General features: G+C 43.0%; 1 protein-coding gene across 5 annotated transcripts in view; it reads right to left on the bottom strand.

Annotated features, from left to right (window-relative positions):
* The window catches only part of LHFPL2 (LHFPL tetraspan subfamily member 2), a 133,300-nt gene that overhangs the window by 6,018 nt on the left and 100,575 nt on the right, over positions 1 to 26,707 (bottom strand). For 3 of the 5 annotated variants that reach the window (XM_082336853.1, XM_082336855.1, XM_082336856.1), the window contains exon 3: positions 13,263 to 14,049. In XM_082336853.1, the coding sequence (XP_082192979.1) occupies positions 13,263 to 13,692 (430 nt within the window). In that variant the 5' untranslated portion in view covers positions 13,693 to 14,049. Of the gene's footprint in view, positions 1 to 13,262; positions 14,050 to 14,245; positions 14,310 to 16,025; positions 16,106 to 26,707 lie in introns of those variants that run through there. The other 2 variants (XM_082336857.1, XM_082336854.1) reach the window with 2 other exon arrangements.

Genomic DNA, 26,707 nt, shown 5'->3' with positions numbered 1-26,707 from the left:
TATGCAGTGCTTCCTGGCTGATTGGCCAAACTACGTTAAGTATAAATTATTGCTTTATCTTGGACAGACCTGGATAAGCTGTGCTTTCACCCTGCTGAGCCCTGCAGCCCTTTCAGACTAAACACCAGCAGTTCCTTCTCCTCTATTCATCACTAGTTTCCTGTTCTGCGTAACCAGCATGACCACACTATGTATTGTTCTGACTGTACATCAGAGAAAATGGCAACTGGCCCATGCCAATGATTGCAAGCCCTTTGGTAGTCAAAAATCACACCACCGAACTAAGAAGCTGGATCTGAAAAGCCAATGTCAACAAGGAAGTTTTTAAAGTTTACCACTCTGTCACTCAGAAACCTGGAGAGCCTGTGTTTAACAGCAAACCTGGCTTATGGCTGAGTCACAAGCAGGACTAAACAGCTACGTCCATTTCTTTTTACGAAAACTAGAGTACTGAAGAACTCCTGAAAACTACTGGTTCATGGTATGCATGCCCCAAGCTGAAAAGCCATTACCCAAAACTCAGCCCCCCCCCAAAGGGCTGCAGCACTGCTGTCAAGTGTAGTCATCAGGACTTTACTGAATTAAACTTTTTTTTTTAAAAAGTACAGAAAATTTCTGGAGAAATATTGACTACAGCCCATAATTTGATAAACTACAGCTGTTTTCTCACAGATGAAAACAAAAATTTGGAGAAAAGTCTTAAGTATGGACTTGAATACAGTCAGAGTCTCACCTCATTTTTCCGTCAGATAGCTAACTTTGTGAATCCTATACTGGGCTAGCGTAGTAAAATTAAAAAAGGTAATGTTTTCACAACTGACCCTACCTTCTACTACTCCATTTCAGTGCAGACAAAAAGCTTCTCAGGACATGCACCTCTTCTCACTGTCACTAACATTTATCGTAATTTCTCATTTCATTAATACTGGGTTCCTACTTGCTAGGAAAAGTGAATAAAGATGATTCAGTTAAACCAATTCAACATACCTACAACAGAAACATCACCCTGGATTTCATGCTGACTAACTGCTGTTAGTGGAGAGGCACAGGCTCCTCATCATGTATTCAGCTCAAAGCTCCAATATCCAGAGCAATGCCTGAACTGCGCAGGGTGCAGAGACCCCTTCCTGACTCTCCCTTCTTGCCCAAAAAGGGGTGCTCAAGTAAAAAGATCAAGAGGAGCTTTGCCTCCTGCTTCCCAGTAACTGCAAGAGATGGTCACAGGCTACAGAGCTCATCTCAATGACTTCCGCAGCTTAAACAAAATAGACAGAAGATGCTTTACCACCCACCACCTAAAGCAGAAGCCTGCAATCCAAAGCACTTAACTGTCCAACTACCTGTAACCAGAGCAGCATCTTCCAGAGATCCCTGAAAAAGAACCACCTCCCTCCGCTCCTGACAGCATGGATGCAAAGGGAAGGGAAAGAAAAATGCCTGTGTGAAAAGAACAAGGTAGGATACAGCAGGGGTAGCAAGGGCAGGAGCGGTTGTGATGCTGCTTGGCAAGTCATGATCTGTTTTTAAACAGGCAAAATGTTTGAAGTACGAATAGCTTGGCACTCTCTGTGCTCTTCTACCTTTGACCTGAGGAGCACTGCACAACCATTTTATGCAACATGACAAAGCCAGAGGGCTGTTTCTACAGCTAACAGCATAGCCCTGATCTACATCTAACACACGTGCAGGCAGCTGCAGTTGAGCAAAAGCCACTTACAGGCCAGTCTGCGGTGAGACGATCCACAAGCGGAAAAAACGTGGTAAATTCTCAGCGGTGATTTCTCATACCGGTGTCCACAGGGCAGAGCCTGGCCAGGTCCCTTACATCTCTTTGCTTCTTTGATAGAAGCTTAAGCTTAACTGCCTATATCCCTGCCTTTCTGTAGCTACTGCTTAGTCCCTGAGGCTCGCCTGCCTGCTGCTCTCTCATTTTGGTTCTTTCTTTGCATTACCACAGAGCCTGGCAGCTCTGCTGGCAGTTTCTGCCTACAATAGCTGACAATCTGCTTCTCAGACAAGACACACAGAGATGGGGCGCAAGGCACAAGTGAGATAGATAACCCCGAACAGCATACCGGCAATAGCTTCATCAAATCCATAGCCTGCCAGTTACCACGTTTTTCTTTTACAGCCTCTGCAACAAGACAAGTCTTAAGAAAAATGTTGAAGGAAAAGAAACAGGCTTTCAGTTGCTTGTGGGCAGCACAAGGGTGTGTCGTTTTTCTGAAGAGTCCCGGAGAAGGCGGCGGAGGAGGGCGCTGGATGGGCTGCACAGGGACAGGAGCAAACTTATCTTGCCAGTGAATGAAACGTGGCAGAGAGCACGGCCTGGAGCTTACAAGGGGCTGGAAAAGGGAGCCAGGCGCCTTATGCCTGGCATTCATGCATACTCACAGCACAGAGGAACACAAGACCAGCTCCTAGTACAATCTACAGATTCGTGTATACATGTTGCTCTCTGGATTGATCAACTATTACAATTCTCAGGTTTCTTGAATTTGATTCAGTTATTCTTACACTTGACTCATTCAAATATTACTTCTGTATTTAATCTGTATTTGCGGCTTTCCAAAATATTTAATGCTCGAAATTAAGATTAAAGCACTTTTAGTCTTTTGTTAGCCATAGAAGTATGAAGTTCAGTTTTGTGTTGTATAATTTTATGTCAGCATAATCTGATAAAGCAACAATTATCTCCTGTCGACAGTTTGCCTTGAGATGTATCTGGCAGGAGGACAGTAAATACTAATGATAGAGATTTCTTTTTCTTAATAAATCAGTTTTTGCTCTTGTCCCAGTGTCTTTGAAGAGACACCAATCTTCAAGAGAAAGAACGGGGAACAAAAATTGAGTGCTCTGTCTGAAGAAAACTTTTCTGCAACAAATCCTTTCAGTTCTTTGTGCTGATGTAGAGTAAATGAGAGTTTTAATTCACAGCCAATCTACCTGTGGAATTATTGCTGTCTGTTCCCTCTGTTGGGAGGAAGAAATTAATATTGAAAACTTTACAAGCTGTTTTCCACTGTGCTCCTCTACAGGCTCGCAGAGCTCAGGCTTGCTCAGATCTAGATTTAACCCCCTCTCTGACCACAGCTGCACTGCTGGGAGTGCAGCTTCTGCTGTACACATACTCTTGTTCCGACCTCTTAATTAGCTCTATCCCACTTCTTTAAATCAGTACGATAATTTTTCATAATTACATTTTCCTTTTTTTAGTTGTTACCAGCTCTCAGTCTTTCCCTTTAGGATTCCTTAAAACAGAGGTCTGAAAGAATGGTACACAATGCTGCCAGATGCCTAGGAATGACAACAGAAAACTATTTAAATGACTTTTTTATCCAGAGACCTCAACTAAAACTCTTTGGTATAAGTCTGTCAGCAAAGAACATTTTCCCATCTTTCACTGAAGGCAGTTTGCCCACATAACATTTTATCATCAATCCCTAATTACCTGCTTTTAAAAAGAAGCCTTAAGACATACAGAATTTAGATGAGATTTAGATTTTATTGGGATTATTAGACTAGAATATATTTCCTGATTACAACACAACCTGTTAAACAATGGCCCTTCTAAATTCAAAGGATGTAAAAGCAACTCCTTTTTCCTAAAACACCAAAGCAAAACATTACAGCATACTGTGAAATATCAATATAAATATAGCAGACTGCACCACTGTGCAACAGCATTTCTGAAGACAATTCAGTAATGCTTTTTCTATAGGAGAAGTCTTTTTGTGTTTGTGCACCAAGAACTTTTCCCTTTTTAACGGCCTGGAACCACAGCCAGCAATTGCTCCTCCTGGTTTTTATACACTGCAGTAGCGCTGCCAGGCTAGCATCGTGGAAAACCAACAGACTGGTTTATTGTTATGGGCGTTTGTATGTCACATTATGTGCTGGGGTCAGATCTGAGTAAAAGCTTTTTCATTCCATCCTTGGAAGCAACCCTCGAGACATGGGTTAGGCAGATGCTTGTTTAGCTAAGTGAAGGCATGCTATTTAGTTTTGACAGTCTCCTGTGCAGCTGCTGTTGTGCCATATTAAACAATAGCATATACTAACAAAGCCAATTTCCATTGCAAAGCCTGAAACTATCTCCTCATTTCCTAGCAAAATAGCAAAGAAGCTTTTAAATGCTGCTGAAGAAACAGGAAATTAAGCAGCTGTGATCAATGAGGTGGCACTGCAACAGGCTCCCATGGAGCAGCACAACCAAGCAACATCATTTTAAGAGAGGAAGAGAAAAAGGGTGAAGGCGGGGAGGGGTTGTTAGCCTTGCACAACACCACACAGGCAGCGCAGGCGGGTCACTTCCTCAGTGGCAGTGATCCTGAGCGTTCTCATCTTCTGCGCAACCACAGGGGATTAACGCTCAGCCCAAGGGCATTGCACCAGCCAGGCAAAATAACCCTACCTTTATTGCTCATATGTCCAAATGTGTCAATATGCTACCTGAATACCTGAACAATTTCAGGTGTAAAATATTTGTACAAATGTGCTATGCTAGCTTAACCCAGGAGGTTAAAGGAGGCTTTCACATACGCAGACTTTCCCTGACAAACCCGTACCCAGCAGGAATACTACCAGGTTGCCATTCGGATGCTTTTGACTGCTTCATCCACTGACAGACAACCGAAGTGACGGCTTCCTACTCAGACACCTTCAGCCCAGTGAAAAAACTCAGTACTCCCATTTTAATCAGATGAGAGCTAATGAGGCGGGCTTAGGCCAGTTGATGTGGTGGTCTCAGCATTCCACAGTGGCCATAGAAAAAGGCTGAGGATAGTGCTGAGATACTGAAAGGAGCGCCGGTTGGAGCGCCGGTTACAGCACCTGCAGCACAGGGCCCCAGACCTGCCTCTGCAGCTGCTCTCCATACCCCTGGATGACTGCCAGACCCACTGAACGCAAGCAGATGACCAGAGGCAAGAAGGTCTTTGCCCAAAAAGAAAGGGGAGACTCTGCAAGCCCTAGTGCCTTGGAGATGGCCTCTGGCCCACTTGGAAATGCTGCACAACAAACAGAAAAAATCATAACATTAAGAAGATCAACGTTTAAAAAAGCCTACCTGGACACCACACTCAATGCAAGTTTGCACGAGCAGAGGGGATTTGGGATAAGTTGGAAGCATAGCTGTTGAGGGTGGTGAGGGCTGCCGGTGGGCAATGCACTGAGGCAAGGTCCATACCTGCAGTCACTGCAGAGGACTGCAGCCGTATACAGATTTCAGTGTACCTGGGATACCCTAAGCTGAGGCAGGAGAATGAATTGTTTAGACTATAACCAGGTGATGGCTCAAAACCTGCACAGATTTTTTTGTTCCCTTTAAAATTGTCTCAAGGTCATATAAGGGTAAGCAGTTACCAGAAGAAAAAGCAGTTCCCTAACCACTGCCTTCCCCAAGCCGAGGAAAAGATCCCTACTCTTTTCAACAGTAAGTTAACTATACCATTTGCTCATGCGTCTTTTCCCATTTATTAAGCAAATCCAAGATGCTCATCGTAACCAAACCTGTGCAAACATATATAAACTTCTGATGGCATTACTGATGTTGGGGTGTGAAAACAGGGACAGGAATACAGTGCAGGGGGCTACTGGTGGGAGACTCAAATATTAAGTGTATTTTGCTACCCACAGAAAAAGCCCAAAATAAGTCAGTTTATCAGCTTGATGTAGGTTCCTTTGGGAGAATGACATCATATGTGGGATCTGTGGTTTGTTTTTTTTTTATATTGTTGTGGTCTAACTGCTTGGACTTCTCTGTAACAAAGCGTGAGCCTGCAGACTCCTGTTTTTAGGAGAGGGGAGGACAAGTTCACCATTAGCTTTTAGTAATTTTTATATAAGTGGTGAGAGTCGCCATTAGTTGAGAGGGAAGAAAATGTGAAGACTCAAAGTAAGATCAGTCCCAAGCCCTGAAATGACACCACTTCCTCTTCGGTGGCCGTCAGCCATGTGGAGTCATGTCACCACAGTATGGGGGCTCCCATGCGGCGGATGCTAACCCTGCAATTAAGTCAAGATAAAGCACCTTATAGGGGAAAAGCCAAATGTTCACAAGTTTTCAGCAATGCAGACGTAACCAAAGACCTCTCCACTCTTAGGGCCACTGCTCAGGCACAGCCATGAGGGCTGGTCACCTCTCACATTTTACCTTAAGAGCCAATGAAGCATTGAGTGTTTTTAATCTAGGATGGCCCACTAAAAGGCTTGAAGCTGCTAAATGAGAAACTCAGTTGTGGATGGTAAATTCGGGAGGATCCTGAGTGAGGGAAGGAAATATCAGGCCATGTCAATTATTCCGTCCATGAAAGAAGCAGAGGAGAACACCCAGTACGTTTCACACCACTCACCATAACTTTTACCACTGCTGTTCGACCAGTGAGCTCCATGCTCTCCAAACCATCAATTGCTTATGCTGAATCAGCAGAAAGGGAATGAAAACCACCACCTCCTGACCACAGCTCTGTAAGGGAGGCCGAAGCAACAACCTGCCTCAGCTTAAGCAAAGAGGTAAAAGGGCTGCAAGCCATCTTTTTCATGGCATTACATTTCCTCAATACTGATCCCGCCACACAAACAAGACCTTGGGTGTGCAGGGGGGAGTAGCTGCAGAGGAACTAAGGCTCAGCATGAAGAAAAGATGAAGGGGGATGCAGGAAGGGAAGAATTTCAGGTGGTTTCATGGGTCATACAGCAGCAGAGTGCAGGTCATCTGCGTTGGGGAAGGAAGCAAAACTCAAATCCACCAATTTCCTTCACCACCACACCAGGCACACCAAAGACAGGAGCTAAGCATAAGTTAGGCCCCCATCCTGAAAGAGCTGCTTTCATCTTTTTTCTTGTGTTTGAGTGAAAACACGGCATTTGTTGAGTTTAAATATTCTCCTAGTGTTTGCATCCTACATATAAACAGCAGCATCAGTCTTGGCTCTGAGGCCTGGATGCAAAGATCTGGTGGAAAGGGAGCCCTGCGACCTTCCCGCTCTCCCCCTGGCCTCCTGGGGGCAGCCAGCACTCCCTTACCCCACATCGCCAGGACAGGGGTGTAAAGAATTTCTTGGTGTCTCATCTACGCTGGTAGAGGTAAGGGACCTCGGTGTGCACACATGTCACAGTAAAACATTTCTCAGTGGGTAGCATGAGAGTCTCACACAGAGCGCCATTTGATGGAAGAGATTTATGCTTGCCGAGAAGATCAGCTGCCAAACTTAATCACTGAAAACCTGAATTTTTTGTTTCTTTTTCTATTCTATTTACAATCTGCTGGGTGTCTACTGGTTTCCACATGCCCACCTTGGTAGTGCAGGAGATGAGCTGACCACCCAATCTAACAAAACACTGAAATCTTCACTTTATTTCTTTGAAGTTACTAATACTCTCCCTCAGGCTCAATAGCAATTTAGCACTTGAACTCAATTTTCCTTCCCTGGCATATTCCAACACAGCAGTCCCCTTCACTTGAACTTTCAGCAGCCAAGTGTGTGTTAGATGTCGTGCTGGCATTTGGCCATGTAGGTTACAGGAAGCACTATACCGCAGACACCAAAAGCAGTTCAGACTGTCAGGATTTCCATTAGAAATTCCTCCTCCTCCCCCCCCCCCCTTTCTTCCCACCCCAAGAATTCAGAATTCTGGCATCAGAAAAGAAAAACTCTGAGCTGAATCCAAGAGGAAACATGCTTTTTGAAAAATGCATGCTCTGCATTTTAGAAAGACAAACAAGAAGCTTCCTTGCCTTCGAGGGCAAAACCACTCTCGCTCTGCTCTCCTACTGCCTGAGCTCCCTGGCCAAGCAACAGCTTTGTTGCCTGCAGGCAGCAACGTGAGCTCACAAGGTGCTTTCTTCCTTTTTCTGGCCCTTTCTCAGACAAAATAATGCTTTTTTGCAGCATGCTACTGCCTACAACTGAACATCCTAAACTACTCCGCAACTACGATAACCTTTCATGGCATGCTCTGAGCATCAAAGAGCTCTAGCAGCCTTATGCCCCCACCAGAGCCGCTTGCTTCTGCTTCTGTGTTTTATCCCCTCTCCAAGAAAGGTCCTGGCTGACCTCCCACTTCCTCCTCAGCTTCTTCCTCCGCAACTCCCAACGGCCTTCTTACCTTCAGCAGCCAGGAGCGTGCAGCCACATGGCCCCACGTACCACAAGCCCACCCTGCGCAGCTGGATCCTACTTCATACACCCCCACAAGTAGCTCCAGATCCTCTTCCCCTTCAGATGGTTCCCATCACGCTCGGCTCAGGCCATCTTCCTAATCACCCAGCCTCCCAAATGGAAACGATGACCAATAAGTATAACAAGCTGAACTATTTCTTAGTGCAAGAGATGTAAAACAACCTCTTCCAGTGGCGAAGATAGACTGTTACAGACACAGCTGGCTTCAAACTAGGTTTCACCTCTTCATTTTAGAAAATTGTGGAGAAGTTTCCTTGTATTTGAGGGTAAAGCTGCACTCCTGGAACTGAACTATTGCCCAGGTACTGCAGTAGTTTCTGATGAACCCCCAAGATACCACAGCAGGGATCAGGAGAAGACAGGAACAGTAATAAAAAGGAAAAAATAAGAAATCATGGAAAGGACAGAAGAATGAACACAGGAGACCTTGTGAGATACCTGAAAAGAGAAAGTACTGTGGAAAAGACTTCACTGCTTAGGACTGAGCAGGAAAAGTGCCAGGGGAAAAAAACAGCCTCCCAGAACAAAGCAGGGGTACAAGAAGACATACTTGGCAGGGATAAAGCAGGGTGAAGTGCTAAGGAAACCTCATCACTGGGTGATGAGAGGAGAATGCTAAAGTAGCACCCTGGAAAGGAAGAAGCCAAGTCGTCCCCCAGCAGTGCTGGAGGAGAAACTGGTGGGGTGAGGGAGGGAAGCCCAAACCTGCACCATCTGGGCCCAAGCAGACAGACTCTGACAAAGTGGCCGGGGGAACCTAATGCTCCCAGCCCACCTGCAGTGCCCTTTGAAGACACAAACCTCTGCTTCGTCTGACTGGACGTATATCTGTTAAAGGCGCAACTGCCAGCGGCCCAGTCTGCGAAGCCACACGACAGCAAAATGCAGCCAGGCATTCACCCAGCCAAACCAGAGACACCCCTCGGCATGTGGCTGGGACGCAGCTGGTCTCCTGACTGATGCAACCCAATTTTTACATGCTTTTTTTTTTTTCATGCTTCTGTCAGAAACCCATTTTAGTCAAGCCATGTTTGAGCTAGGAGACAGTGGACCGTGAACAGAGAAAGTGGTGAGAAGGGGGTGACCCACAAGAGGCCTCCCAGATGAAGCCATCAGTACTCTGGAAAGACTTTAGAGAAGAGGAGCTATTTTATCCCCTTTTGGTAAACCTGCCTGGCAATGCAGCCCTGCTCCAGCATGGCAAAACAGGAGTAACAGAAACCGAACTCCGAAATCAAGCCGCCTTCCTGACATGCCAGCACCCTTTCCGCCCTGCTCTCCCCAAAGCTTTCCCAGGCACATGATGGCGTAGTTCCCCACAAGGAAACACAGGGGCCTGCTCAAGTTTTGCGGCTGAGATTATATATGTGCTGCATAATTTAGCTTCTGCCTCCTGGCACGCCGTCAGGGTGTCGCTGGCGGGTTGTGGTTCACCTGCAAGCCAGGCAGCTGCCGGCTGTGGGGAAGGGGCCGTGTCCACCCAGCCACGACGCCGGGGGCCAGCTGTGCCCTTAGAGGTTAAAAAAAAAAAAGCCAAGAAAAGTTGTTGATGATGAACTTCATAAAAGAAACTGTGTCAGAGACGGAAGCTGACCCTGTTTTAGGCTCTGTCCTAAGCTCCGCCTTCCTCCTTTGAGGCCAGGTTATGTTTAGATTGTATTACTTAGAACCAAAGTGAAGTACCTAAGCCCAAATAAGGCTTGTAAACACATATGCAACCATCCTATATCCCTACCAAGATATGTCAATAGGGGATCACCAATTATTTACTTCCTATAACTAGATGATTACTGTGAAAATTTACTTTGAATTGGTTCTTATCAGCTACCATGTAATAACATGCTGCCTCTTCTAGCCTCTGCATTTCAAGTGATTCACAGACTGTAAAAATAGAATACTTTCCCCAAAAAGACACTGAAATGAAAGTCTGCCTGGTCTTCTTGCTGCTGGGTAGTAATTATCTATTTAATTACATGGCTCCATTCTTTGCACGCTCTATTGCAGAGAAAAGATGAAACGATGAAACGATCCTCAAACATCTCCAAAACCAGGGCCACTGATTACTGTTCCTACAGCTCTAGAATGAAAGGCACTGCAGTCTGAAAATAAGTGGTAGAAGGTCTTGCTCTATAACAAAGGAATTACAGGAGTTTAAACAAGAGCCATATTTTCTTCCTTGGTGGCTTTGTATTTTCTAATTTTCTGCCACAAAAAAAAAACCCTCTCTATGGACTAGATATGTGTATGGCTCCTTCCCACTGACCTAAATTAGAATTTGTACATTTGTCCAAGGGCCATAACAGAAGAGATGTTGCTTTCTGTTCTGTAATTTCACCGTAGGCATCATCCAGGTCACAACCAATGTTGCTAGACTGAAAAGATATATCCGGTGTCTGTTATTGCTTTTTCATGATGAATTCCAGGAATAAATTAACTTGTTGTATGTTTTTAATTATATTAAATCTCCACTGCAAAGATATAGAGATTTTAAATGAGATTAAGTCTGCAAGATCATGAGTTCCTGTAGATGACTCTACCATGGGTCCATCTCATCTTTGAAAATGAGATGTTTGACATACTTGCAAATATTGGACTTATATAGGCTGATAAACAAAATTTTTTGTGAATTCTTCTCCTACGCTTATTAAAAACGTAATTATTCATATTTGAAAGAATGATCTTAGGCTTAAGATGATTAAGGCAGGGTTGTATCTTGTTCTCTGGCCTCTCAGTCTAGCTATCATAATCCCTGTATGGATTAACCATGCCGACAACTGTCCTTCTTGAACAATTTGCTTAAACATTTTCCAAAACTCAGGAACTGAGAAAGTTGAAATTAACAGCTGTGATAAGTCATAAGGAAAATAATTTCAACTAAGTAAGCAGATGCTGTAATGCTACTGGCACAAAAGTAGCAGTGGATCCAATAAAACTAATCTTGAGAAAACGAGTTGCTAGCCACAAGACGCCTGGCTGCAAATATGGGCAGGTGTACTTCTCATAGCAACAGTTTCTGTAACGTGACCTTTCTATCACCTGGTTTCATGCTGTGTCATTTATCTGAATTACAAGAAGGGAAGTGCTTCTATCCTCAGTACAGCTCAAAGAGGACTGATCTATCCCCTAACACGTCAGAAATGCTTTGTCGACCATATTGTTCAATTCTTGAGGCTGTAAGTCCCATTACAGGTACAGCCGGTTTGATAACAAAACATAAAACTGTCTTTGCACATATTTTCTCACAAATACATCGTCTCCAGAAGAGTATTCTAAGATACAGGAACCTACTTCCTGCTAGTCTTGATGTTAGACTAGATATTTTGAGATAGTATCAGAGTTGTAAGTAAAGTTAACTTTTTAACAGACCCAAGTTTGACATGCCAAACATCTGCTTATGCTCATAACCAATCTCACCCATACAAATATCCCTCCAGCAGAAAAGAAGTAATGTCACCTCCTGAAAAACAGATTTCATGGGTTATTTCCGAAGTACAGGGTTAAGAAAGCAAGGAGCTAAAACCTTACCCTGGCTTAATCTGCACTGCAGAGCTGCTTCCTTATCGCACTGGTTCTGGCAAATTCTGTAAACCGGGAGTGACTACAGAAAAACCTGTAATTTTTATCTAAAGGACATTCACCTGCTAATTGTGTGCCATCATATGAACAGAAGCATCTTGAGCCAACTCAGAGATCTAATTCTGCCCCAGAAGCACAAACCTTACATTGTGGGTAACACGAAATAACCAGTACACTTCTATACCGAAAATGCATCAGGTGGAGGACGCTGAGAGCCACCGTGCTAGTGCTTCAGGAACGAGTGTCAGCCGGTCCGTGGCCTGTAACGCTGGCTCTGGAGGGCTGCAGTAGGCAGCAAATTCAGTTTTTGCCTACATCTCCATGTATGTTTAAAATAAGATTAATTTAGGTCTTAACTAAGCAAATGAAACCAACCAGCTTCATAAAGGTTTGAACAGCTATCATTACATCTCCTGTCTAGGTACAGCCACCACAGACATGTTTGGCCACCTCAGTGGAGGAGAGAAGGGGAGAAGCCAGATTCACATCTTGAGCAAACAAGTTAAAACTCCTAATTTTTGTTGTAACAAAACCATTTTATGAATTGAAAACATCTGCTTAAGAGCACCACCAAGAGGGAAAGAGGAGGTGGCCCTGCTCATTCCTTCCCTCCTCACAGGTCTCTGAGGGCTGCCAGAGGTAGGGCAGAAGACCACTCTCCGCCTCCAGATGACCACACGCACACAGCACAAAAAATGAAAATCTGTGTATGGGACAGGTTCTCCCCACAGCTCGCTGGCGAGTACAGAAAGCCAAATACTTCTCTAACTAGTGCTGTCCAGTGTCGGTTTACTAACAGTCATTTAATCTCTGTAAAATCCATGGGTTTAAGCAGAAACACCAAACCTCTAGAACCAATTCATCTTCTCTGGCAAAGCACAGCTGATACTTGGACAGTGAAAAGGTAAGCTCACTGGGCTATGTAACTGCAGCTGAACAATAAGCTGGCTCAAGGAAGGGTTTATCGTAAGGTATCACTTGTCAAGCTCACAGCCTTGAAGAAGGCTGCTTAGCACGAAATGCTGGAGAACTGCGTGTGTGACTGCAGGCTGTTCTTATCCCAGGGGTGGTATTTGCTCTCACCACAGTCATGAAGCCTCTGAGACACTGAGAGAACTGCCTTCAGTCCGTGGAAAAATTACTAAAGTAGTGAGAGAGAGATAGACTGCCTTAACCTAAGTATTAACTTTGCTCTCTGCTGGTAACAAAGGAGAGAAGTTCTTGTTACTGAAAGAAATTCAAACGGGAAAAAAACGAACGGCAAACAAAAGTAACACTGGTCAGTTCATTTTGGCACACATCAGGCTGCAATTCTGCTGCCAAAGTCAATGTATTACTGCTGTGTAGCTATAAATTTCAGTTGTGTTTGAATAAACACCAGCATATAGAACCAGTTTGGGTCTGCCTAATGCAGCCTGTCTGTAGACAGGACAGAATCACTATATTTCTTCAGCTGAACGGCCCCAAAATTAAAATCTTTAGTTGCTTTCAGAGTACACGTACCTGCAATCCCCTGTAGCAGCCCACAGACATTAAAAATGCTTTTCTTCATAATACTCTGCACACACATAGTAAAGACAGACACAAACGCCACGGCACAGAGAATCATGATTCCCACAGCTAGGAAAATAGCGGTTGCCTGCCAGAACCCACTGGCAATCTCATTGAAGTTTTCGGCGTAAGGACCACAAAGTGTGTCTCGTCTGGAAAGCTGCATGTGGGAGATTCTGGTGCAGCGCCCGTAGATGCCCAGTGTTGGATGGTAAGGCTCCTGCGACCCCCCCGTTCTGTTGTCCACATCCTCGGAGCTTGAAGGCTTTGCTTTGCCAATCAGCCAGTCTGCACTCATGAAAGCGATGAGCTCTGCGAAAGCCACCACAATACTCAGGAGAGTCCATAGCATCGACCGACATGTTACAATGACATGACACATATTGATGTCCAGTGGTTGCGATCAGTGCAGCTGACAGTCTTAAAATCCAGGCACAAGGGGGAAAAAATTAAATTAAGAAAGAAAAAAAGGACCCTAAGAAAATAACTGTGGCTGCTCTGCCTGCTCTTTCAGCTCTCTCACAAAGGCCAAGACGAAGTTTCTCAGGAGAAAAAGTGAACAGCCCCAAGTTTTGCAAGCAGTGCAGTCATTTGTTCTCTCCGTTTAGTTCCTCCTTTTTTCTTTCTGGGATGCTGAGCTCTGAAGTACGCTTTTCTTCCTTAATATTCATACTGGCACATGACACTGCAGGCTGGCGGGGGAGGCCGCAAGGACTGCCCACTGTTTGACATCACACACCTACAAGAAAAAAGAGACAACACATCAGCAGTGAGAAAAAAGTCTTCGTTTCCTCCCCCACAGTGAGCCAAGATCAGTGCAGATCCACATCAACATGCAAAAGCTCTAACAAGAGCCCGTCAAACAGAGCCTGCTGGAAACCTCCCAGGTTCATCTCAGGGGAGTGATTAATCTCCCACTGCCCAGCCGTACTTACGGTATCTGCTCTGCCCCATCCCATTGCGGGTGTTTGTCAAGCACTTCACAAGCAAAGGTCTCAGTAACACCCATTGGTCCCACCCACTCCTACCACCACGCCCCCACCATCTTCCTCTGGTCGAAATTACCAAGGTTGCTGGCAGTTACCCAGCAAAATGTTCGTACACATTTAAGCAGTTTCACAGACGTGCAGCTCCTGGCTTCAGTTTGGGGAGGCAGCACGGCGCAGCTTCGGGAAGGAAGCTGGGCACAGCTCCACGTGCCATGGGCACCTAGGTGCAAAGGGCAACGAAGGAACCTTGTTCCAACCTTCTGGGCTTCCGCTGACTGCAGCTGAGCCAACCCCGGTCTCTAGAGGAGGCGAACAGGATTGCAGCTGGGGACAGCTCACCCTGCGATGCAGTGACACAGCCCATCCCTTTGAAGCCTGGGTTTTGCAGGAGCAGTGCTTCCCTGGATTTTGTATCCAGCTTTGCACCAGTGTTTCAGAAAAGCAGTTGGCCTGCAGGTGTGTCACAAACCTCATCGTGAACTGATGCCAACACCAGCAGCCTCCAATGACTTATGCCACTGTAAACAGGAATCTGTGGAAAAATGCCCTAGTTGCTGCCAAGTGGCCAAGAGCCCCGGTGAGAGGGGTTGCCAGTCAGCCTTGAGCTTCCTGACTCCTCTCCATTCCCCCCTTCCACAGTCCTGTGCACCCTGGGACTGCAGCAAAATGTTCCCCAGGGCTTTCCCCAAGCCTTTATGCTGCCTTTCAACAGTAGCTGATGACATTCCCAGAGTTACACTTATCTTAGTACAAGAGGCAATCAGAGATCACTATACTTCCAACTCATATCCAAATACTGGCCTTAAAATAACAAACAGATCATCACACACGCCTCTGTGCTTGAACTGAAACTGTCGCTTGAAAGCAAGGGGGGGAGCAGGAAATGCCCTCACATTACCCCTTCCGTGATGAGAACGTAGCACTTCCAAGTTTTCCTCACAAAACCCAAAATACTGACATTGAACTGGAGGCAAGAGAGCCGAGAATCAGATCTGGGCCTCACTGCTGCGCTGCTGCCAAACACAAAGGGGTCAGCAGATGCCAGAAAAACAGACATCCCCAATTTTTTTTTAGCTTTGTCATGGGGTTGGTATTTTAATTTCCCAGGAGTTTTGAGCCCAGTGGTTGAATCCTAGTCCCACCGAATGCAAAACAAAACACACACCCATGACTTCAACACATTCAGAATTTCATCCAGCCATTTCTGCTCCCTCCTATACTAGTCGTAGTGAATCATCCACAAGATTTTATCCACATTACTCTTTCTCGTATAGATCTGCAGACTCCTGCGGTACTAGCAGATAAATGGACTTAAGCTGCTGTGCCGACAACTCAGTTTTGTCTCCCTTAGTTTGATGTTATGGCATTGACTTAAAAAAAGGCAAAACACATTTAGTTGTGCTTTTAGCCATACTGAGATAACAGTTCAGCTCATTTTCCATTTTTGGGGGGAAAGCATGAAGCTTTCAAGCAGCCTGACATACTGATGACTCGAATACACCCTTTGTAATAACAGAGAGCTGAAGTGTCAGCCTGCCAAAAAAAAGTTAATTCTCTCAGTATTTCCACTTTAAATAAAAACTGGAATGTAGGAAATGCCCACTACAAACCTACATTCTTCTGATGTCATCTGCACAATTAAAGAGAATTTAATAGCAAATGTCTTTATTTTTTAAGAGAAGTTCCAAAAAGCTCTAGAATCTGTATTTCAGTGCAAGCACCGCACCTGTGTGAACTCCTTGTCTTTGTAATTCCAGGATTTTAATTGAGAGGCAAGGGACATAAGAGTTGAACAGCCATCATAGCTGTTACTGCTTACTCTGTACCTGCAGAACATAAAATACTGTTTATTGAATACAGATGAGAACAAAGTTCATATTTACTTAAGTAGGTGGAAATCCCAGATGAACACTGGCAGCCATAAAAACACAGCGCTGATAACAAATGTGAGATGCTATATTAGAATCAGAAGAAAAGACCAAACCATGGGTTCTTTCCCATTTGAAATGCAAGTGCAAGAATAAATTGTAGTAACATTTTAAAACACAGTATCTCCAGAAAAGTCGCTGCATAAGCAAAATAGCCTGTCTAAAGATGACATGGAGGTCGTGTCAAATCTCAGGACTTCACTGGAACATATACTTCCCCATTGTGCAACACAGGGAAACTTCACAGCACCTAAAAGTTAGTAAATGTCATCAATTACTACAGTTCAACAGAATATACTTTGCTTTCCAATGAAACCTTCACAATTTGGCTTCTCCCAGGTCATGAATACTTTATTCTGGTACAAAACGTATCTCCAGAGCAACATACCCTTATTCATGGGAGAACTGCATAAATTTATTCCTGCACTAGTGATGCTGTCGAATGGGAGCACCACTCATCGACAACTCCTTTTTGTGAGCAGATGGACAAAAGCATATGAAGTAGGATGGCGAGACTAGGTGAGAGGCAGGGGCCACTCTCCTACAACTCCTTTTTGTGAGCAGATGGAGAGAAACATATAAAGTAGGATGGCGCATAGACCAGAGGAGGGGCAGGGGCATTTCTTCTTTGTGGGACTTAGTAAGGAAAGGTTGCAGACAAAGTACAGGAGATAAGTTACAGCTCAGTCACACTTCTGTGGTTAACATTTTCCTTGAAACACACCCCACCTTGAGTTTCCAAATGAACCTAATCAATTCTCATGCGGCTCCAACAGCATGTTTGTGCCATGCATCGAAGCCTTTCCAGATACAGACTGTGCTAAATAACTGCATTAGATAAAGCTTCCCTCCAGCACTCTGGTCACCCCTTTTCTTCAGTTTTGCTCAACAGAAACACAAGCTAGGCCCTTGCAAGGCTGAAAACTGGCTGTTTATTCCTCCTTTCAGTTTCCCATCCCTCGACAAGTTTTTTCCATGACAGAACTGTATGTTCTTCACAGCACACCACTCAACATCCACTTCTGACCAACTGTCAAAATATTTGCTTTGACACCCCAAATTCAAAATACACAACAGTTCTTTAACCCCTTTGGTATTAACTCATTCAAAATAATTCTTGCTGAGGAAGCAGACTACAAAAGGTAGGCTCGTCCCTTAGTCATTTGGGCCTCCCCCTATTTTTACTATTGCATTCAATTGTACAGGTGTGGAAGGAGGCTATCCGCGCTGGGCAAGCGTGTGCCCCAGGAGGGAAACAGCCCCGCATGGCAAGCACCCACATGAGCCACACACCATGGCAGCTCCCCAGTGTGAGGGGTTGCAGCAGCGCCATCCCACCCCATCATACAACCCACCGTTCCTCGGCTGGACACCACAGCTCTTGGATGGATAGACACTACCTTTTCAGCCTCATTTATTCCACTCCCTGAACCATGCTCATGGTCAGGCTCTGCATTAAGTGAAGTCTAACACAGTGAAAAGATGTCAGTATAAAACTGAGTTCTTGAATGCACAAATCTTTTAGTTGTTTCAATCTAACAAAACAAACCATCTTCAAATATCAGTAAAACTTTCTTCCTCTTTAGATGCCATTTTGACAGCCAGATACTCTGCCTCAAGTTATACTTTCACGTCTAGCTAAAACTATTCAGCTGTTGCCTTTTACTACACAACATTGCTTTATGCTAAGCAGCTGGTGAAGGGCCTAGAGCACAAGTCCTATGAGGAGCAGCTGAGGGAACTGGGGTTGTTTAGTCTGGAGAAAAGGGGGCTGAGGGGAGACCTTATTGCTCTCTACAACTACCTGAAAGGAGGTCATAGCGAGGTGGGGGTTGGTCTCTTCTCCCTAGTAACAAGCGATAGGACGAGAGGAAAGGGCCTCAAGCTGCACCAGGGGAAGTTTAGGTTGGATATTAGGAAAAACTTCTTCACCAAAAGGAGAGTCAGGCACTGGAACAGGCTGCCCAGGGAAGTGGTTGAGTCTCCATCCCTGGAGATATTTAAAACACATGCAGACGTGGTGCTTAGGGACATGGTTTAGTGGTGGACTCAGCAGTGCTAGGTTAACGGTTAGACTTGATGATCTTAAAGGTCTTTTCCGACCTAAACGATTCTGTGATTGTATAATTCTAAGTAAATAAATAACATCTATTTTTCTGAACTAGATAAAGAAACACACTTGCCTCCATTTTGCTTACACTGCCAAAACCAGAAAGTCAGGAGCTGATCCAAATTATAATATTTGAATTAAGGTTTTCATTTTAGAGATGTTGAGCTGCAGAGTTTTGCTTTGGCATATCAGCCAGATAGGAAGGAACAGCTGCAAAGTTCAAATCTGAGTCAATCACATACCACGGCTGTTTATTTTAAAAAGGTGTCCTACAAGCAACGTACAAGAGATCTGCAAGTACCTTCCAGAACAATGTTATGGCCAGTCCTTCATGCTGTCCTTATGGTTTGACTGAAGATGGGGGCTCAGACTAAACCCTACAATTCAGCTTTCACCCTTCCCAGCCTGGTTCTGTCAGCTCAAGAGTGAGAATAAATCATCTTTAGATAAGTGGCTTTTGGCTTGGCTTAAACAAACAGCTGAATGGAAGGCCACACAGACTGCTGAAACGGTCCCAATTTATAAACTAAATCCAGGCACAATCAGACATTTTCTTCTAAAGCTTGCTACAGTCCAAAGCACAACTATGTGGAGGAGTTTCTAAGCCTTGTTTACAATACACAAGCTTGAGCATCTCATAACACAAGATGTGCAAATCTTGGAAGCCTGGGTTCTGCTTTCTCGGAAACATTGTTCGTTAGCAGTTATAAACAGTGTGAAAATGCTTTGAACTATGAGAGTGGAAGTGGCTCCTATTTATGTTGATGTTTGCTGACTCACTGTTTAAAACAAACAGAAAGAGGCTCACACACTAAGACTCAATTACCTCAAGCTGACCCCCACCCAGGTCGACAGGAGCTCCCACTTTATGCAGCTTCCATCCTTAGGTGTTGCTGGACAAGCAAACTAGTCAACAGTGGCCTCACCCTGCCTGGCAGAGTGAGGCAGCCACCACACCACGGAGGCAGGAGGGACAACACTTAGACGCTGTGGGATGAGCATTAGAGATTATTCATTTTCTGGGTGAGTGATAAATGTGCGCAAATAAACTTCTTCTCCTCCCACTTGGTCCCTTCACAGGAGGTACATTCTTCCAGGGTGAATGGAAGATGAATGCCTACGAGGAGAGTGCAGGCTCCTGCCGAGTTCCACTCAGTCTTCAAAGTAAGGGGACCAGACACCAGGCAGCATTTCTCAGGAGATACCACCATGAACACCAACCCACCTTGCTAAAGGTGCACCTCTGCATTTCTATCCCCACACACTTAGAGGTGACTTGCAAATATAAGAAAAGGTATATTCATCACATTCCCCTGTCACAAGAGAACAGGGACAAGGATTAGTACTTAAGAAAAGACAACTTGTCCCAAAAGGTTTGGAGTAAGCTTTCTCTGCAGACCATGAGGAGCTCTGCTGGCGCCGGTTTCTAGTAAGCAGTGCATACTCACCACGGGAAGCACCTGGACCAAGAAGAGCGAAGGACACTTGGATACTTCACTGTGTCTTTGTTTTGTTTTTTAAAATGCAACACGTTTCAAAGTCATCAAAAATATTCAGGGTCAGATAACCAAACAGAAGAAGGTGCTTTAAAGCTGAAGTGGTTGCGTAGATTCAGACAAACAGCAGAGAATAAGCAAAGGATTCCCTCCCCCTCCGTCCACCTTCATATTTTCATCAAATTATTGCCTACTAAAACAACATTCCAGAACAGAGCTTTTTACTTAAAGAACAGAAAGCAAAGCTTTGATTAGTCGTCACTTGTGAATTAAGGAAGGAGAGCAAACATTTGCATATCTCATAAATATTTAACTGTTCTAAACCTGTACAGGCATATTAATGAGTGCATTATTGTGACAGGCTGTTGAAAACATGCCATATTCTGTTCATAGATGCATTTCACTGGTAATAGAAGGAATGTAGACTTACAATGCATCATGTCCTGATCGTGTTGGCACAATGTAAGATGTGAAATGTAACTAAAGTATTTTGCAAAATAGTTAAAACTCACTGAACTATCCTAATCAAATCCCTGTTTCCTCACCTTTCATTTCAATTATGCCCTGTTTACTTCAGCCTTTTCCTACCAAATGCAGAGCTTGTAGATGTAAAATCTTAAATTAAACTATCCCTCATGTGCCCAAATGCCCAAATTGTATGTATGCCAACAAATAAAAAATAAACAAATAAACAAAAAAAGGTTGACAGTGACTGTTGTACTCCTGAGGCAGTGTGAGATGGTTATTCCATCCCATCTTGGAAATGATCTTCTTCCTATCATGCTATGGAAAATGCCATCTGATTACAGGTGGATTTATTTCTAGAATATATCACTGTAAAACAAACTAATATAAAACTTATTTCCAACTTTAAAAAAAAAAGGCAGTTGAAATGTACTATTCTCTTTCTGACCTCATTAAAAGCCGTGGCAAAACTCCCACTGACTTTAATGGGGCCAATACATCACTGAAAAATCACTAGAAGAATGAGAGTTTCCAAATTTTCAGACCAACTGCAGGGGAGGTTTAAACACAGGATTCATTTCCCTCTTCCCTCATCCAGACAAAACTTTACTTATTGCCCCCCCCCAAGAGGAGATCAAGCTAACTCGGATTTCCAGCATCTCCTCTGAACCGCAAATTCTCAAGCAGGAGAGTTGTTCCATTGCTCCATATTTATTGACTTACAAAATTCCTTAAACCTACAGCCATTACGTTGTGTTTTGAAAACTTACTCAAGATCTTTTGCAAGTCCAAAATTTATTAAAACCTATGAAGCTAAGAAAAGCTAATGTGTAGTATTTCTATTGTTGCTATCTCAAGAGAAAATTACACATCACATCAAAAATCATCACTAAGGGAGCTATCTTGGCTACAATTAGTGATAGCCTAACTGCTCAGGAATTTACCAACCGGGAGTGGAATCATGAGTTTTCTTTCCTACTTTGATTCCTCACTAGCTCACTGAAGCCTCAATCTTCCAGACTCTCATCTGAAGCCCCCTTTCTTGGTTACCTACAATATCTCATCTGTCAAGCAGACTCAAATATTCATTGTGTTGCAATTACTTCTTACAACAACTCTTAACTACAGCTTCTAAAGGACTTTAGTGGGGGAGAAAGGGTGGTTAGGAAGAAAATGGGAAGTACTACTAATATTTGGTAGCAAAAAAAATCCTTGCTATTTTTATACTAAGGATTTTTACCTTAAAAGGAAACTAGGCTTTGGCTGTTTAAATAGTTAACAGTGTGTGCATGAGCTAGAGCATCAGCCCAAAAAAACCTTGGAATCTGTGCTTGCTGTAAAAAGTAATTCACTCCCATGAGTTCATTGTGACAGATTTGGAACTGCTTTTAATAATTTATGAATATTGTATTAAGATATTTATTATACTAATATATCAGTTGTTGTTTAATATGAGGCTGGTGAGAAAAACAGGCAGAAAAGGAAAGAATGACTCAGTTATGCCACTTCTCAGCAAGCTCTGGAGAATTGCTTACTAAAAAGACAATAATAAGACAGGAAAAGTCTCACAAACACAAATGATCAAAGATGCGAGGACTGTTCAGGAAGGAACAGTCTCTCAAACTGAAGAGAAGAGAAGCTGTTTTGGACAAACAAGTTTAAGAAAAAGGCATCTATTGCAGGTGCCTGTTGAAGTCAGGCCAAGATGGGACACCATATTGGGCTGCTTACTTGCCTTCAGGCAAAGCAGACACCACTGCAAACAGCCTTGGTTCCTTGTATGAAGGAAACACCGCTTCAGTTAATTCTCAAAAGGAAACCGTTGCCATATCTCCTTTCACAGTTCTGGCTGCATTAGCAGAGTGACCACAAAGGTTATGCATCTCCAGCCTGTCTGAACAGCCCGGGGTGTATCATTCTTCTGCTGAGACAAGACCTAAGGCTGTAGACCCGAGGACTACCCTTTGTGAGCAGGAAGGACTCAGAGGTGTTTGCACTGTTACTCGCTGCATATGCTTGTAAACAATCTTATATGTCAGTCCCTCCAGCAAGCCAACAGTTAGCGAGTCACCTCACAGGTATCGACTGTTCCCCAGCTTCATAATGCGTAACATTCGCACAGCATGGAAAGGACAGACTTTCGGCAGAATAGGATGCACTTTAGATCTGGGCGATACAGCTCAAGCAAACTACCCAGCTACGATGCCAGTGACAGATGAGATGGAGAAGCTATCATGTTTCAAAATATATGTACTCATTTATGTTCCTCTTAATTCAAACTGAAAGTGAAACATCCTTCAAGAATAATCAATACAGATGAGCAGCTCAGCACAGTAACGCCTACAAACTTGTGTACATGACAGGAACACCTTTACTGAGCAAACACTGACTTTTCATTGTACTGGAGCTGAGGAGAACCAGTAGTGACTCAAGGTAACTGAAAAGGGTTGTGATGGATTAGAGCTGCCATGTTTCCATACTGGAAAGACGTGTAGACATCTGAAATATCCAGGCACCACATACAACAGTATACTTGAAAAAAGTGCATGAAAATCCTTTTATCTAGTCTGGAAAAAGGCAAGGTACTCAGAGAAACACAGACATACCGTATCTCTGCGAACATCTACTGAACGTGAGCTTTAACCATTTTTAATGGCTAACCATTCAACCATGGTGAAGGGAGAAGAACTGAAATAAGATGTTTTCGATACTGCATATTTCATTAATTAATAATTACAGGAATGCTGTGTTCAGTTGGGATCTCTAAACTTTAAAATGGAAGCTCACTGCAAAGAGCTTGGAAAAATTTAGACTAATAATTCAAATTCTGGAAACCCCATTTTAGAGCAAGAAACAAAAAGAAACAGATGATTTATTTTAGCAACTGGATTAAATTCTAAAGCCAAGATTGGACATACTTCTACAAGCTGAGTAACATACAAAATTCTGGCTTGTTTTATGCATTTTGACTTGCTAGACTAGCTATTGATAACAGTCCTTTTCTGTCCTTAAAATGCATACGACTGTGAAAATTAATAACTAACTAATACAAATTTTTAAAAGCTGAAAAGGGCTAGAGGGAAAAAACATCTGCACCTTTCTCAGCTTCACTTTCTCTGAAAATGCTCTATCATCTCTCCGCCACTGATGTCCTGCAGTTTGTGTTACAGCAGCACTTAATGGAACAAACTAAAACTGGACCCGTGTGGGGATATACATATAGGTAAAAGAGTGCTATACCTGCATGCCATCTAGATACACAGGAAAAATGAAAGGAAGAAAGCATTATTAACCATCCCAGTTTTCCAGCTGAGATGTTCCTCAGTCCTGTAATGAGGTCTGTAGCAACACTGGGAACTGAACCTGAATTCTGCCATTACAAACCCTAAGACTTTGGGGGTTTGATATACTCCTCAGTGCCACGCACTGTGCCAATCGCTTTTCTTGTCATCCTTCAAACACAAACCTCAGCTATTCCTCTGTCACTTTGAATCTCCGGCCTTGACATGCTGCGTGCAAAAGTACTTCTCCACCAAGTATGACCGTGGACAAATGATACCAAAGGAAATGATCATATCTCCAACAGTAACTTTGACTTTCCTGGTCAGTGAGACATAGTTTTGTTATTAAACTGTAATTTTCTCCTACAGCATTCACTGTAGAAATAGCTAATTCCCATAGCAACATGCTACAATAGGTTGTGCATCTTATCAGGAAGTACAAATTTACCTGCCAAGAAACAAACTTACCTCTATGACTAGCTCTCTCTACTTGTACTTCAGAGAAAAACCTAGCTTCAGTCATAACACCTATAGGGGATGATTCTGCCCACATGTATACCTTACTGAAGAGGACAAAGTTATAGGACAATAGCAGATATTCAACAGGTCCCACAAGGTTATAGGGAGTGGACTTACTTCAGGACAGACGGCCTTTTAGTGTATTGAGTTGGTGAGTTTTCTTTTTAAAGCTTTTTCTTACATTAATGCTTTTGAAAGCAAATGCAGTCTATAAACTAGTGTAAACGTAGCATCTGATTGTACTATTGCCAAAAGGTGGGAAGTTCTTGATTATGTCTTCCCCTTGGGAAATGCAAATAAATCAAAATCAAACCTGCATATCTGAAGATCTCCCAATGCCTAGACAGACATCTATTACTAAGAAAAAGTCCCTCCATGCTACTAGCTTTAAGAAAATCTATCTGCTCTGTAGGTTTCAAACACTTAATTGGATTCTGAAAATGATCTTTAAATATAAGACTACCTACTAGATCTCCTTGTTGCATTTCAAGCTGTATATATAGAACTTCAGTGCAAAATTAAAAGTACAGTGTATGTACACAGTACAAGAAACAGATTCATTAACTGTCCATCATGCAACTTGCTGTTTCAAAACAATTCTAAGCAGTGCACTGCACTTTGTAAATCGATAATAGCAGTTATTAGCATTAGTTGGTTCTTTAAAATACATGGTTGCAAATCATAAATTTTATCTTCCATTTCCTAATAAATGCCCTCCTAGAAAACCAACTCATTTCATCAGGGACAAAATCAAGCAGATTGAATAAATCATTAACAGCATTTATAAAACAGAAAGAAAATACGGTCTTGCAGACCAGACATTTATTTAAACATTTAGCAGAATTTTACTCAGAATCTTATCTCATGAATCCACAAAGGTCTTTCAGTGTCACAGCTTAAGTTGTGCGCAGTGCCACCATTTGCATATATTCCTGTTCACAATATTTTCCTCAAGCACATATCTCGGTTATGTTCTGGAACAAACTTCCTAGCTCATGCAGCTGCACATTTATCTCTATCTCAGGTGGCCAGAACATGCTCTTCTGCCAGTCTTTGTCTATTTGGTTATGTTAAGACCATAGGATTAATAGTTCAGATAAAGCAATCAAATAATCAAAACCAATTGAGCCTAAAATGGAATATACTGAGCAAACCAGTATTTTTTCTGCTTTTTTTTTTTTTCTTTTTCAAGATGCTTAGCCCTATGTTCTGTCACTGTTGAGTAATAAAGTTATGAGATTGGTCCAAAGCATCAAGGAAGAGAAAAGAAAGCAAAAACCAAAACAGACTACCTAAACATGGAGAGGACAAAAACATGCAGGTAGAGAGCCAAAGGGCAACACTATAATCTCTGCAGCTAGTTTCCTTTGCCAGCAGGATTTTGTTTTGTTTTTAATGAAGCATTGCTTAATGTACTGAAATGCTTTCTAATGACTGCTACCCATTACTAAGCTTCAGATCTCTGATGATGTGTAAAATCTTGCTATTTGACACAGTTAAATTTTTATCTTATATATAGTACAAAAAGCTTGGAAACATTCTTTCTTTACAAAATAACTTTCCATTCTTCCTGCAAAAAAGTTGAATCAGGAGATTTATCTATTTTTCATTATAGTAGAGAAAAGATTAGGGGACACCAGAGTTCTTATTTTATTTAGAGTTAACCAGTAAAAATATGCATATAAAAAGCTGAACTTCAAAAATCATAATCTCAAAGCATTAAGGAAAAAAAAATCTGCTACAAATTCAACAATCCAGTGAATAAATCAAAACGGAAACAAAGCAGCTTTGCATGCAGTCTCCAAGCACTGTTGGAGGAGTAGTGTCTGCAACACACACAGGAGAACATCAATTTGTGCCAAAATAGCACAGCAGGCTCCCCTTTCTTATCTATATGACATGGAATACAATGCTATGTTAAATTGGACATGAAATTAATTAATCTGTGTTCAGTGAATGCCATCTTTAAAAAAGTAAGGGGTTATTTCTTTTGGGGAATTGTTTTTCTTTTAAACTTTAATTCATTGTCTGCAATAAGAGTTGACAGCACTTTGGTGCTTTGCATAGGATAAATTCCAAAAATACACTGGTTGGTATACACTACACTTCCTGCACTAGGGTAAAACAGAGCTTTCCAAGTTAAAAAAACAAAACACAAACAGGTTGAACCGACCATGTGAGTCCTTGCTCCTGCAATCACTTTTGCCCGTGTATTCTCTGAGCTGTCAAGACGGCACAGGAGTAACAAAGTAGAAGCTCTCAAAGCTTTTTGGTGGAGCCTGGTCCATTTGCAGCACAGCCAGAACATGCCAAAAGATTTAACTGGACTGACTCATCATTTGGATAACGATCTCATCTGAATTGAAGCTGTGAAAATACCAAGTGACTTGAGATGACATAATTGCTGTTGCAAAATCTAGATTCTTCTGTAGCTCTCCTAGAAAGAGGGCTTTGTTGGAAGACCAATGAGAGACTCTTAAAGCAGACGCTCCTGGGGATATGCCCAGGGGCCGGTTGGTACATGTGAACAGCTAGGTCAGAGCTGTTGGCAGTGCTGTGGCAGCCTCTCTGCAGCAGGCTGTCCTCTCCCAGCTGCAGTTCGTGCCCTG

Source organism: Platalea leucorodia, assembly GCF_965183815.1.
Source record: "Platalea leucorodia genome assembly, chromosome: Z".
Taxonomy (NCBI): domain Eukaryota; kingdom Metazoa; phylum Chordata; class Aves; order Pelecaniformes; family Threskiornithidae; genus Platalea; species Platalea leucorodia.
Note: the sequence above shows the minus strand (reverse complement) of the source record. Positions and strands in the feature narration are given on the sequence as shown.